The sequence below is a fragment of the Mustelus asterias genome, chromosome 7, assembly GCF_964213995.1.
Source record: "Mustelus asterias chromosome 7, sMusAst1.hap1.1, whole genome shotgun sequence".
Lineage (NCBI taxonomy): Eukaryota > Metazoa > Chordata > Chondrichthyes > Carcharhiniformes > Triakidae > Mustelus > Mustelus asterias.
Window position 1 is genome coordinate 139,201,411 of NC_135807.1, and position 12,974 is coordinate 139,214,384.

The 12,974-nt window shown below is 47.3% G+C and overlaps 1 protein-coding gene across 1 annotated transcript in view; it reads left to right on the forward strand.

The window, feature by feature from the left end:
- Positions 1-12,974, forward strand: part of pkhd1l1.1 (PKHD1 like 1, tandem duplicate 1) — a 169,579-nt gene that overhangs the window by 62,773 nt on the left and 93,832 nt on the right. The window contains exons 27-35 of the mRNA XM_078215522.1: positions 2,801-2,906; positions 3,262-3,381; positions 5,491-5,655; positions 7,511-7,632; positions 9,611-9,743; positions 10,857-11,031; positions 11,212-11,354; positions 11,548-11,652; positions 12,743-12,931. Coding sequence (XP_078071648.1) covers positions 2,801-2,906; positions 3,262-3,381; positions 5,491-5,655; positions 7,511-7,632; positions 9,611-9,743; positions 10,857-11,031; positions 11,212-11,354; positions 11,548-11,652; positions 12,743-12,931 — 1,258 coding nt within the window. The remainder of the gene's footprint in view (positions 1-2,800; positions 2,907-3,261; positions 3,382-5,490; positions 5,656-7,510; positions 7,633-9,610; positions 9,744-10,856; positions 11,032-11,211; positions 11,355-11,547; positions 11,653-12,742; positions 12,932-12,974) is intronic.

The window sequence follows — 12,974 nt, forward strand, 5'->3', positions numbered from 1 at the left end:
AGACTCACCTGCACACACCGAGACTCACCTGCACACACCGAGACTCACCTGCGCACACCGAGACTCACCTGCGCACACCGAGACTCACCTGGACACACCGAGACTCACCTGCACACACCGAGACTCACCTGCGCACACTGGACTCACCTGCGCACACCGAGACTCACCTGCACACACCGAGACTCACCTGCGCACACTGGACTCACCTGCGCACACCGAGACTCACCTGCACACACCGAGACTCACCTGAGCACACCGAGACTCACCTGCGCACACCGAGACTCACCTGCGCACACCGAGACTCACCTGCGCACACCGAGACTCACCTGCGCACACCGAGACTCACCTGCGCACACTGGACTCACCTGCGCACACCGAGACTCACCTGCACACACCGAGACTCACCTGCGCACACCGAGACTCACCTGCGCACACCGAGACTCACCTGCGCACACCGAGACTCACCTGCGCACACCGAGACTCACCTGCGCACACCGAGACTCACCTGCACACACCGGGACTCACCTGGACACACCGAGACTCACCTGGACACACCGAGACTCACCTGGACACACCGAGACTCACCTGCACACACCGAGACTCACCTGCACACACCGAGACTCACCTGCGCACACCTAGACTCACCTGCGCACACCGAGACTCACCTGCACAAACCTGGACTCACCTGGACACACCTAGACTCACCTGCGCACGCCGAGACTCACCTGCGCACACCGAGACTCACCTGCACACACCGAGACACACCTGCGCACGCCGAGACTCACCTGCGCACACCGAGACTCACCTGCGCACACCGAGACTCACCTGCACACACCGAGACTCACCTGCACACACCGAGACTCACCTGCGCACACCGAGACTCACCTGCACACACTGGACTCACCTGCACACACCGAGACTCACCTGCGCACACTGAGACTCACCTGCACACACCGAGACTCACCTGCACAAACCTGGACTCACCTGGACACACCGAGACTCACCTGCGCACACCGAGACTCACCTGCACACACCGAGACTCACCTGGACACACCGAGACTCACCTGCACACACCGAGACTCACCTGCACACACCGAGACTCACCTGCACACACCGAGACTCACCTGCGCACACCGAGACTCACCTGCACACACCGAGACTCACCTGCGCACACCGAGACTCACCTGCGCACACCGAGACTCACCTGGACACACCGAGACTCACCTGCACACACCGAGACTCACCTGCGCACACTGGACTCACCTGCGCACACCGAGACTCACCTGCACACACCGAGACTCACCTGCGCACACTGGACTCACCTGCGCACACCGAGACTCACCTGCACACACCGAGACTCACCTGAGCACACCGAGACTCACCTGCGCACACCGAGACTCACCTGCGCACACCGAGACTCACCTGCGCACACCGAGACTCACCTGCGCACACCGAGACTCACCTGCGCACACCGAAACTCACCTGCGCACACTGGACTCACCTGCGCACACCGAGACTCACCTGCGCACACCGAGACTCACCTGCGCACACCGAGACTCACCTGCGCACACCGAGACTCACCTGCGCACACCGAGACTCACCTGGACACACCGGGACTCACCTGGACACACCGAGACTCACCTGGACACACCGAGACTCACCTGGACACACCTGGACTCACTTGCACACTCCTAGGCTCACCTCGATGCAGCTGGATTCACCTAGACTCACCTGGACACACCTAGGCTCACCTGGACAAACCTAGACTCACCTGGACGCACCGAGACTCACCTACACACACCTAGATTCACCTGGACCCTCATAGACTCACCTACACACACAGGTACAAACCTGTGCATACACATGCAATTTACACACTGACTGTGAGCAACAGCAGGAACCAGTGGACTGATGTCTTTACAAAGCTGAGGAAGATTAGGGTTATTTTCATATTGCAGGAAATCTGGGTTACACGATACAGCAAGACATTAGTTCATCATTAGAAAGGGAATATCTAAGTTTTGATAATGGGGGAGATTTCAGTTCTTTTCCCCTTGCCCTGGCCTGCCAGCATGGTGGAGGGGGAGATGACATTGGGCATCACAGTCTAAGAATAAGGGTTAAGCCATTCAGGACTGAGATGAGGAAGAACTTCTTCACTCAGAGAGTTGTGAACCTGTGGAATTCTCTACCACAGAAAGCTGTTGGGACGAGTTCATTCGATATGTTTACGAGGGAGCTGAACATGGCCCTTGCAGCTAAAGGGATCAATGGATATGGAGAGAAAGTGAGAATGGGATACTGAAAGTGCATTCAATTCATATTGAATGGTGATGCAGGCTTGAAGGGCCGAATGGCCTCCTCCTGCACCTATTTTCTGTTTCTATCAGTTAAGATGGAGTTTGGGGGAGATTTACCCATCCTGTTTCTGCCTCTCTCTGGTCGACTGTAACTTTAACTTGCAGAGACCCTCATCCCAGGGGGCAGGGGTCACAGATCAAGTTGCAATGATGTGGTTGGATGGTGATTTTAGCCGGAATGGGAGAGCAGTGGTAATTTTCTTTGGGCCAATCGGGTCAGGCCCAGCAGCCTGGTCTGTTTGGAGGTCCCTCGATCTCAGCCCAGACCCCCTCAGCTTCCAGTTTAACACTTCCGACCTCAGCACCAAGCCTACAGAATGTAATTATATAACCAGTACGGGTGGGGTTTCGCACCATCAGTATAACAATTAAATCTGGAGGGCACACGCCATGAAAACTGAACCATTCTGTAGCAGTATCAACCTTTTCCTTCCTTACAGGTGGAGGTTTTCATTAACGGCATTCCCAGTAACTGTTCTGGGAATTGTGGATACAAATGGAATTTGGAAAAAACGCCAGTCATTTCTGGCATCCACCCTACAACAGGTAAATGCTGGAATTCCAGGTGAGTGTATAAAGCCTGTGATCCGTTTATAATGGTGAAAGTTATTGATTAGACTCTTCCCCGGTCGGTTTTGTTGCTGGAACACGTCACGTGGTGCTGAGTGAGGATAGCCCACGGTGCGTGAATCCGACAGCTCTGACTAAACATCCAGACCATTGGCTCGAGTGCAAATCCTTCCAATATCCGGTGTAACTTTGTCAGATTACCAAGCACCCAGCTGTCACTCCCCTCTGGACATCCCTGTGCTGAGTCTGTCCTTGAGGAAGAGTCTAGCTCCTTGGCAGAGAACAGTGACTAACTTACCATTGAAATCAAACCATCCTTTTCCTTTGTCAGGGTCCAGGGCAGGAGGGACTGTTCTGACCATAACTGGATCCGGATTTGCCAACAGTTCCAGAACTGATACAACCTGGGTTTCAATTGGCGGTTCCAATTGTCCAATCACAGGGTTAACTGGTGAGTAAATGAATATCAGTCAATACCGAGTCACACAAGTGAGAGGGAGGAACGGTGTGGAATTAGCCCTGGGACTCTCCTTGTCTTTTCTGCTTTGGAGCTGTGAGAACAATGATATTAGTGAGTCCATGGGACAGCTGGCTCTCTGAATGAGAATACCGAATTTGGGTACCTCGCTGAAAACATTTGGCAGTGAGACACTGAAGGTTCCAGGCCCAAAGTTAGGGGAGTCTAAAACTTGGGGGCATAGGTTTAAGGTGAGAGGGGAGAGATACAAAAGTGTCCAGAGGGGCAATTTTTTCACAGAGGGTGGTGAGTGTCTGGAACAAGCTGCCAGAGATAGCAGTGGAGGCGGGTACAATTTTGTATTTTAAAAAGCGTTTAGATAGTTACATGGGTACGATGGGTATAGAGGGATATGGGCCAAATGCGGGCAATTGGGATTAGCTTAGGGGTTTTTAAAAAAAGAGCGGCATGGACAAGTTGGGTCAAAGAGCCTGTTTCCATGCTGTAAACCTCTATGATTCTATAGCTATGACTCTATTGGAGAAATTCAGAATGCAGTGTTGTATTTTGGTTGTAATCTATCATATCACTTTAGTTGTGATTAAAGATGACAAATAATCTGGCTTTTTAAAATGTTATAGAGATCGCAACAAAACTTGCATTTATATGGCATCTTTTAGGTAGTAAAACTTGCCAAGGCAATTGAAAGGAATGTAATCAGACTAAATGTGACAACAAATGATGCAAGCAAATATTAGAACAGGTTGCTCAACGCTTGGAAAGTTTTAAGGAGCATCTTAAAGGGGGAGAGAAAGGTGGAGAGGTTTAGGGAGGAAATTCCAGAACCTGGGACTCAGGCAGCTGAAGGCACAGCGGCCAATGGCGAAGCAATGGGAATCGGTGATACGCAAGAGGTGGGAATTGGAGGAGCGCAGATATCTCTGAGAGTTGGAGGGTCGTTAGAACCATAGAACCATAGAAAATTACAGCTCAGAAACAGGCCTTTTGGCCCTTCTTGTCTGTGCCGAACCATTTTTTGCCTAGTCCCACTGACCTGCACTTGGACCATATCCCTCCACACCCCTCTCATCCATGAACCCGTCCAAGTTTTTCTTAAATGTTAAAAGTGACCCCGCATTTACCACTTTATCCGGCAGCTCATTCCACACTCCCACCACTCTCTGCGTGAAGAAGCCCCCCCTAATATTCCCTTTAAACTTTTCTCCTTTCACCCTTAACCCATGCCCTCTGGTTTTTTTCTCCCCTAGCCTCAGCGGAAAAAGCCTGTTTGCATTCACTCTATCTATACCCATCAAAATCTTATACACCTCTATCAAATCTCCCCTCATTCTTCTACGCTCCAGGGAATAAAGTCCCAACCTATTCAATCTCTCTCTGTAACTCAGCTTCTCAAGTCCCGGCAACATCCTTGTGAACCTTCTCAGCACTCTTTCAACCTTATTTACATCCTTCCTGTAACTAGGTGACCAAAACTGTACACAATACTCCAAATTCGGCCTCACCAATGCCTTATATAACCTTACCATAACACTCCAACTTTTATACTCGATACTCTGATTGATAAAGGCCAATGTACCAAAGGCACTCTTTACGACCCTATCCACCTGTGACATTACAGAGATTGGGGGTGGCATGGTGGCACAGTGGTTAGCACTGCTGCCTCACAGCACCAGGGACCCGGGTTCAATTCCCGCCTTGGGTCTCTGTCTGTGCGGAGTCTGCACGTTCTCCCCATGTCTGCGTGAGTTTCCTCCAGGTGCTCCGGTTTCCTCCCACAGTCTGAAAGACGTGCTGGTTATGTTAGAATTTGGCCGTGCTAAATTCTCCCTCAGTGTACCCAAACAGGCGGTGGAGTGTGGCGACTAGGTGATTTTCACAGTAACTTCATTGCAGTGTTAATGTAAGCCTACTTGTGACACCAATAAATAAACTTTAAAAATATATCTTATCAATATGTATAAAGATGATGCTGCATATTTCTTTATACCACAAGTCACTGAAGGGTTAAATTAAAGGAAAATGCACCTTTTTCTATTGTTAGTTCGATTTAATCATTTGCATTCTCTGTTTCTTCGTCTTCAGAGAGTGAAATAATGTGTACAATTGAGACTGCCAGTAATACATCATCTCCCCTCACTGTTTACATTGCTGGCTGCGGCTTTGCAAAGCATTCCAGTAACCAGACGCTACTGTTCACCTTTCAGCCGGAGGTTACAAGCATATCGCCATCTCGGGGCAGTGTTGAAGGTACTAACTAGAATAAATGAGCAGTTACGTAAAGCATCCAAAACATGAACATCCTCTCTCACTTACAGTCCTGCCATGTTAAAAATGGAGCCAAAACTGTTGCATTAACATCAGTTTTACAGTTTATAACATCTTAGTGTTGTGCTTATTTCAGAGAGCAACAGATATATTCACTCATGAGCTCCCTGTTTGCAATAATACAGGGTCTTTAACTATGTGTACTCTTCAGGATAAAAGAGACTTTTACAGTATTTTGAATCTATTAAAATTGTGGCCAATATGATTTTGAACTAATGATTGCTACATTTGTGGTGTTGGAAGTGGCTGTGGATTACGGTGCGCTGGGTAATGTTGCAAAGGCTTAGCAAACGGTTACAGGAAACTATCGCCACCTCTTCATTGATCATTTCTGATGTGGAGATGCCGGCGTTGGACTGGGGTGGGCACAGTAAGAAGTCTCACAACACCAGGTTAAAGTCCAACAGGTTTATTTGGAATCACAAGCTTTCGGAGCGCTGGCCCTTCATCAGGTGAGTGACTCCAGAGCCACAGCAATGTGGTTGACTCTCAACTGCCCTCCAAGGGCAACGAGGGATGGGCAATAAATACTGGCCAGCCAGCGACGCCCATGTCCCGCTAATGAATTTTTAAAAAAATACCTGATTGGAGGAGAGAATCTCACTCCCGTAGAGACCAAGTCACGGGATGGGAGAATCCTGCCCAACGTTAGTGGACATTTAGCTGCCTGTCCAAAATTTTCCATCCTTCCCAGGGGGACTGGAAAATCCGGACCAAAGTGTCATTTAAAGGACAGAAGGAGACCTTTCGGCCCATTGAGTCTATGTTGGCTCTCCATGGCACAATCCAATCAGTCCCATTCCTGTAGTTCTGAGAGTTTATTTCCCCTCATCCAATTTCCTTTGTAAAACATTGATCCTCTTTACCTCCACCACCCTCATGGGTAGTGAGTTCCAGTTCATCACAACTCGCTGCGTCAAAAATCAGCCACCTCCGAAGCCATTAAAAACGAGCAAAAGTCACTTTTGATCCTGAGGGATGGTCAAGGAAAGAGATTGCCTTCCCAGGTACCTCCTGCCAGAATGCATCACTTGGCACACCTCTATAGCAAATATCCGTCTCCCTGATCCACTGGCCTCTCTGTGTCTTGTTGTGGGTGAGTTGTATCATCCTCACTGTTTGCCAATCCTCCAAGTTTGATATCATCAGCAAAATTTGAAATTCTACTCTGTTCCAAGATTCAAGTAATTTATAAATAGCAAAAGCAGCATTGATCCTAGCACTGACTCATGGGGAATAGCACTATCCACCATTCTGTAGCCCAAAAAATAACCCTTTACCAGACACAATCCTGTCCTTAAGCCCCCGTGCACTGACCCTCCTACTCCATAGACTCCGGGTACTTTGTCAAATCCAGTTTGGGTGCTCCCAGTCAGATTAAACCACATGGGTTTAGAGTCAGTGTGAAACCACCTCAATCCCACAGTGAGGACAAAATGTGAGCCAGGCCAATCAGGATGAGGTCAGGAAGCACCATTTCACACACAGGCCAATGGGAATCCGGAACTTTCTCCCCAACAAAGATCTCATGACATTAAGAGGTATTTGGCGTTTTTGAGACTGATATTGGCAGATTTTTACTGGAGCGATTATGGACAAATGGAGGAGAGGTCAGTCAGGATCAAATGGAATGGTAGAACAGACTCAAAGGGCTGAATGGCCTCCTCCTGTACCTACCTTACCTTGTTTGTATATTAACTTCAATGATATTTAACTCTGTGCCTTTTGATCTTTAATTTGATGCCCTACCTATTTACCATTTGCTGCTTTTGTTCAGGTGGAACCATTCTGACAATATCCGGATACGGCTTCACTCCCAGTTTCACAGTTTTAATTGGAGGGAGGAACTGCCCAATCCTCACAGAGAGTCCTGTTGAAAAGAAATGCAGCACTCCAGCGGTGAGTGACCTACAGGGCAGCTCAACTTTGGGTGCTGGGGGGGTGCATGTGGAGGGGGGAGTCTTGGAGTGGGGGGGATGTCGAGTCTCCAGGGGGGGGATGTCACGTATCAGCAGGGGGGCATGGGGGGGAATGTCAAGCCTTAGCGCTGAGGAGGAATTACACTGGGATTGGGGATAAACTACAATGCTTCAATTCAGGCCCAACACCAATAACTGAGGCTCCTCAGCAGGCCTTGTGGAGTGTTGGGCTGGACTCTATCAGACATCATGATAATGCAACAGCACCTGTTCTCTTCCAGACACAACTAAGTCATTTCCAACAGAACCATACAATCCCTACAGTGCAGAAAGAGGCCATTCAGCCCACCCATCTTACCCCTTGCCCTATCCCCGTAACTCCACACATTCACCATGGCTAATCCACCTAACCTATATGTATTTGGACATTAAGGGGCAATTTGGTCTGGCCAATCCACCTGCACATCTTTGGAATGTGGGAGGAAACCGGAGCACCCAGAGGAAACCCACGCTGGAATGGGGAGAACGTGCAAACTCCACGCAGACAGTGACCCAAGCCTGGAATTGAACCTGGGTCCCTGGCGCTGTGAGGCAGCAGTGCTAACCACTGTGCCATCGTGCCGCCCCTAGGCAGTAGAAGAAGAACATTATTCCGAACGTCACAGTTCCAGCTCCTAGTGTGAAGTTCTGAGGAATGGAATGTGTACGGGATTTGAGGATGAATTCTCCCCCTTTCTTCCAATACAGATGTCAAAGCCTCGTGTCTTTAGCTCCCATCTATTGTTTTAAGGTCGGATTTTTCCATTAGGATTTGGGTCTACCTCCATGAGCAGTCTGGATAAATACTGATTTCTATCTCTCCTTCCTCTAGCCCCATGTTAGTGCACAAAGAAATTCCATGTTGAACAGGATTGCTGATTTATTGGTTTGACTTTCCCTTATTGCTCTATATAAATATCTCCATTGAGTCCTCACGACCCTCCGAGTTCCACATATTCAGTTTAGTTGAAGCAACAAAGATAACTTTCTAAATTCACGTTCCCAGTGGGAGCATCTCAGAAACTTGAGAGCTTGAACTTCACAATTTTTTATTCCATTTGCCTGGGAGATGTTAACATCGAAAATGCCCGTACGGTTTGCAGGTATTCCTATCGGAAAGTCAATAAAACATCTTAAAATTAATGGGAGTGGGTATTAACTTTTTGCCATTTAATTCCTTTGTGCTAAATCAGAGTTATCTTAACGGAGAAATCATCAAATCTATTTGATTTTCAAAGGATTTGCATCTCCTTTAAGTTGGAGAATAATGGAATTTCACACAGATGTTTGGACATTGTTAGTTTTCAAGCTATACTTGGTGACTACGATGTCTATTTTCTCTTGCTTGTTACAGATTTTTGTTGCAACAAAATGATTTGTAGTGGATGATTCGCTCTGCAAATCAGTCCCTGCTCCTGATCTACAGGACATTGTTTCAATCTGGGAATATAATGATGCTCTCAATGGGGAATGGATATTAGCAGAGAGCGAGTCAGTTCCCAGGGGAATTAATTCCCTTATCAATAATACAACAGGAACTGTCCATTGTTCACTAATTATACTTCAACACATAAGCCACGAAATATGTAGCATAGTTTAGGCAAACATATAGTATTGCTAATGAGGGAATCAAAAAATCTGCTCGAAACATGACAAACCTTTTTAGCTAATAGATTGAGTGATGCATGAAGCACCAATTGTGAATTTAATATCTGTCCTAATCCAGGCTCACTTTCCCTGACAAGCTTGCCTGTTAATTCTAGCCGGAATTCTATCTTTCAGAGTGATGATTGTTAAAGTTATTCATGCTTTTACTAAGGCTCATTTAACTATTCACTTCATTACGTTCTGACTACCTAATAAAAGGACATGTGAGAAATAATTAATTGTCTCTTGCTCCTCGCTATCTCCTACACCAGGCACCTGTCGGAGTCTTCAATGTCTCACTGATTGCTGATGGAGTGTCCAGCACTGCTCCCCTCTCCTTCACTTACATTGATACAAAGCTCCCTGTAATCTCACAAATAAATCCGACAACAACCAGGGTGACAGGTAAGCCGCAGTTTAAAATAGAAAATGCTACAGGTGTTGGAGATCTGAAATAAAAACTGGAAATGTTCAGTAGGTCTGCTTCACTGGGTTAGGTGAGGATGATTGTCCCTTTAAGAGCAACACAAGGGTCACCTGGCTTCAATGACCAATTGGGACTCAGAGTGGGGAATCACCCCACAGGGTGGAGCCTCTCTTAGGCAGAAGACATGTCCGGAGCTCACTGCAGCCATGTGGCTACCAAATAATTCTTATTAATTAATACATTTTGTGTTCATTAATGTTCAGTTTTGGGCACCTTATTTAAGGAAGGATGTTAAAGCCCTAGAGAGAGTGCAAAGGAGATTGGCTGGAATGATACCAAGAATGAGGAATTTTAGATACAAGGAAAGATTAGAGAAATTTGGAAGATTAAGAGGTGACCTCATTGAGTGTTCAAAATTATGAACAACTTTGACAGGGTAAAAGAGGATATTCTATTTCCACTAGTTAGTATGTTAGGGAACTCCCTCCCTAACAGCACTGTGGATGGACCTCCTCAAGGGCAACTAGGGATGGGCAATAAATGCTGGCCTAGCCAGTGATGCCCAGATCCTGTGAATTAATCTAAAAATGCTAGCACATGAAATGAATGGCATGATGACATGTGAGGCAGTTCACTCAGGGAGTCTGAGTTGCTGTGGCCACTTACACTTTTACATGTATGTTGTAGTTTGGAGCTATAATTGTAATGGTAGAGGCTCCAACTCTCTTTCCATCACACGGCTGACCAGGAGTCTCTCCTGCTCTTGTCACCTACCATTGGTGTATGTTGGAAGGATTTGATTCTCAACCCATTGGCCAAGTTATGAACGCACCTTCCATGACCATCAAGTCTTGGGGTGGGACTTGAACCCAGCACTTCTGGCTCAGAGGGTGGGATGAGGTAGGATGGGAGGAGGGCCAGGCATGTTCCAGTGTTGGGCAATCTACATGTAATTTGTTGTTTGCCTCTGTTGAAGGCACTATATAAATACACAGTATTGTTATTGCAAGGCTATGGTGTGCTGATTGACTGAGGCTCTTTGTATCACTGCTTGAACTGAGACATTTCATTGTTTCACCATTCCTTTCTAGGTGGTTCCAATCTGACAATCCATGGGTCAGATTTTGGTAACAGATCTGCGGAAAGTTTTGTATTCATTGGGAGCTTTGAGTGTCCAATTCTTCGCTGGTCAAATACCAACATTGTCTGTCGTCTGCCCAGTCTCCCTCCGGGGAATTACAGCATCGACATCCAAACCCACATTCGGTAAGCGGAGCTCGCATTTACATTCCTCCGTGCTGATATTCCCCCCACAACCTGCTCCAAATCGGAGTCAACCGTGTAAAAGATTACGGGATTTTAAGTATAAATTGTATCTGTAGGTTTTGTTTCATTTTCAGTTTTTGTTAAAATGGGGATTCTTTTTGTCGTTCTTCCTCACTGCAGCAATTCTGTGAATGTTTCGATCGAGTACATCTTGCGAGTAACAGGAGTGACTCCTCGGAGAGGCTCATTTTACGGAGGCACCAAAATCACTGTCTCTGGTTCCGGTTTCAGTCCTGTCCCAGGGGACAATCTGCTCCGAGTCGGTACGGTCGCACTAACCTTTCACTCAATTGTTCTGCTACTTTGCGCTTTGAGACAGTTCCGCAATATTGTAAATGCAAAACTAGAGTAACTTAACATTTCCCAGGGATCATTGGAGAAAGCGAAGGTGTTCTGATTGAGTTGAATTACAGGAGTTTATAACAATTGATGGGTTTTTTTCTGTGATTGTTACAGGTTCTGTTCCGTGTCACATGACCTTCGCTTCACCAAACAGGCTGGAGTGTGTCCTTAACTCAACCGGACGAAGCTTTGTCATCACCAATAATGGCAGCAATCAAAGTATGTGGCATCCTTTTGAAGATTTTCGTTCAGACTGTGTCCCCGCTCTTGAGGTGAATTGGAACATAGAAACAGGAGGAGGTCACTCAAACCCTCAAACCTTTTTAATTAGATTGCAGGCTCCAGTTTCCCAGCTTGGTTTCCATCCTCCTTCACACACTTGACACTGTCGGATTCTATGACTTGCCTCAGAAAAATCTATCAGCCTCAGTTTTGACATTTTTGATTGACTTCCAGCCTCAACATCTTATTGGGGGTGAGGGGAATAGTTCCAGATTTCCACTCCCTTGTGTGGGTGGCACGGTGGCACAGTGGTTAGCACTGCTGCCTCACAGCGCCAGGGACCCGGGTTCAATTCAAGCCTCGGGCAACTGTCTGTGTGGAGTCTGCACGTTCTCCCCGTGTCTGCGTGGGTTTTCCCCGGGTGCTCCGGTTTCCTCCCACAGTCCAAAAGATGTGTAGGTTAGGTGGATTGACCATGCTAAATTGCCCCTTAGTGTCCCAAGAAGTGTAGATTATATGGATTAGCCATGGTGAATGTGTGGGGTTATGGGGATAGGTCAAGGGAAAGGGCTTGGTTATGATGTCAGAGAGTCGGTGCAGACTCAATGGGCTGAATGGTCTCCTTCTGCACTGTAGGGATCCTATGAACACAAAGTGTTTGCTGACATCACCCCAGAACGGCCTGGGTTGAATTTCAAAGTTCTTCCCCCTTGTTCTGGACTCCCTGAATCTTGAAGTCTGGAGGTGATTGAATCAGATGCCGGAATTCTACCACGGAATCGGAGTGGGCGAGGGGCGGACAATGGAAATGTCCGTTGACCTCGGGTGGGACTTTCCAGTCTCACTTGAGCGAATATCAGAGAAAGCTGAAATCGATGTTTAACATGACGTGTACCCAGTCAAAAGAATCAAAGTCTCATAGCGGGGAGATGAAATATTTTCCTTTGGATGTGACAGACATCTTAGAAATCTGAGCGTGTCACTGACTGCGAGTTTAAAAACTGGTAGATTCTTGTTAATGAATTTCTTAATTGTGACTGAAGTTTAATTTCTCGAATATGTTTTCTATTCCCACCTTTCCTGACAGCACTGGGAGTGGGATACAAATGGAACCCCTCAGTCCTGGATATCTCTGTGGGGGATACGGTGCAGTGGCAATGGAGGGCCCCACCTTTACTTCAAGGGCTGAGATACAGAGTCTTCAGCGTCACCAAGCCCGGTGATGTGAGCTACAAAGGCAGTGGCTTTATTAGTGGAGAGGTTGGCAGTGTGTCAGGCAAGTCCACAGCTGCTGCTGCTTTCCAAAGGGAGTTCCTCGG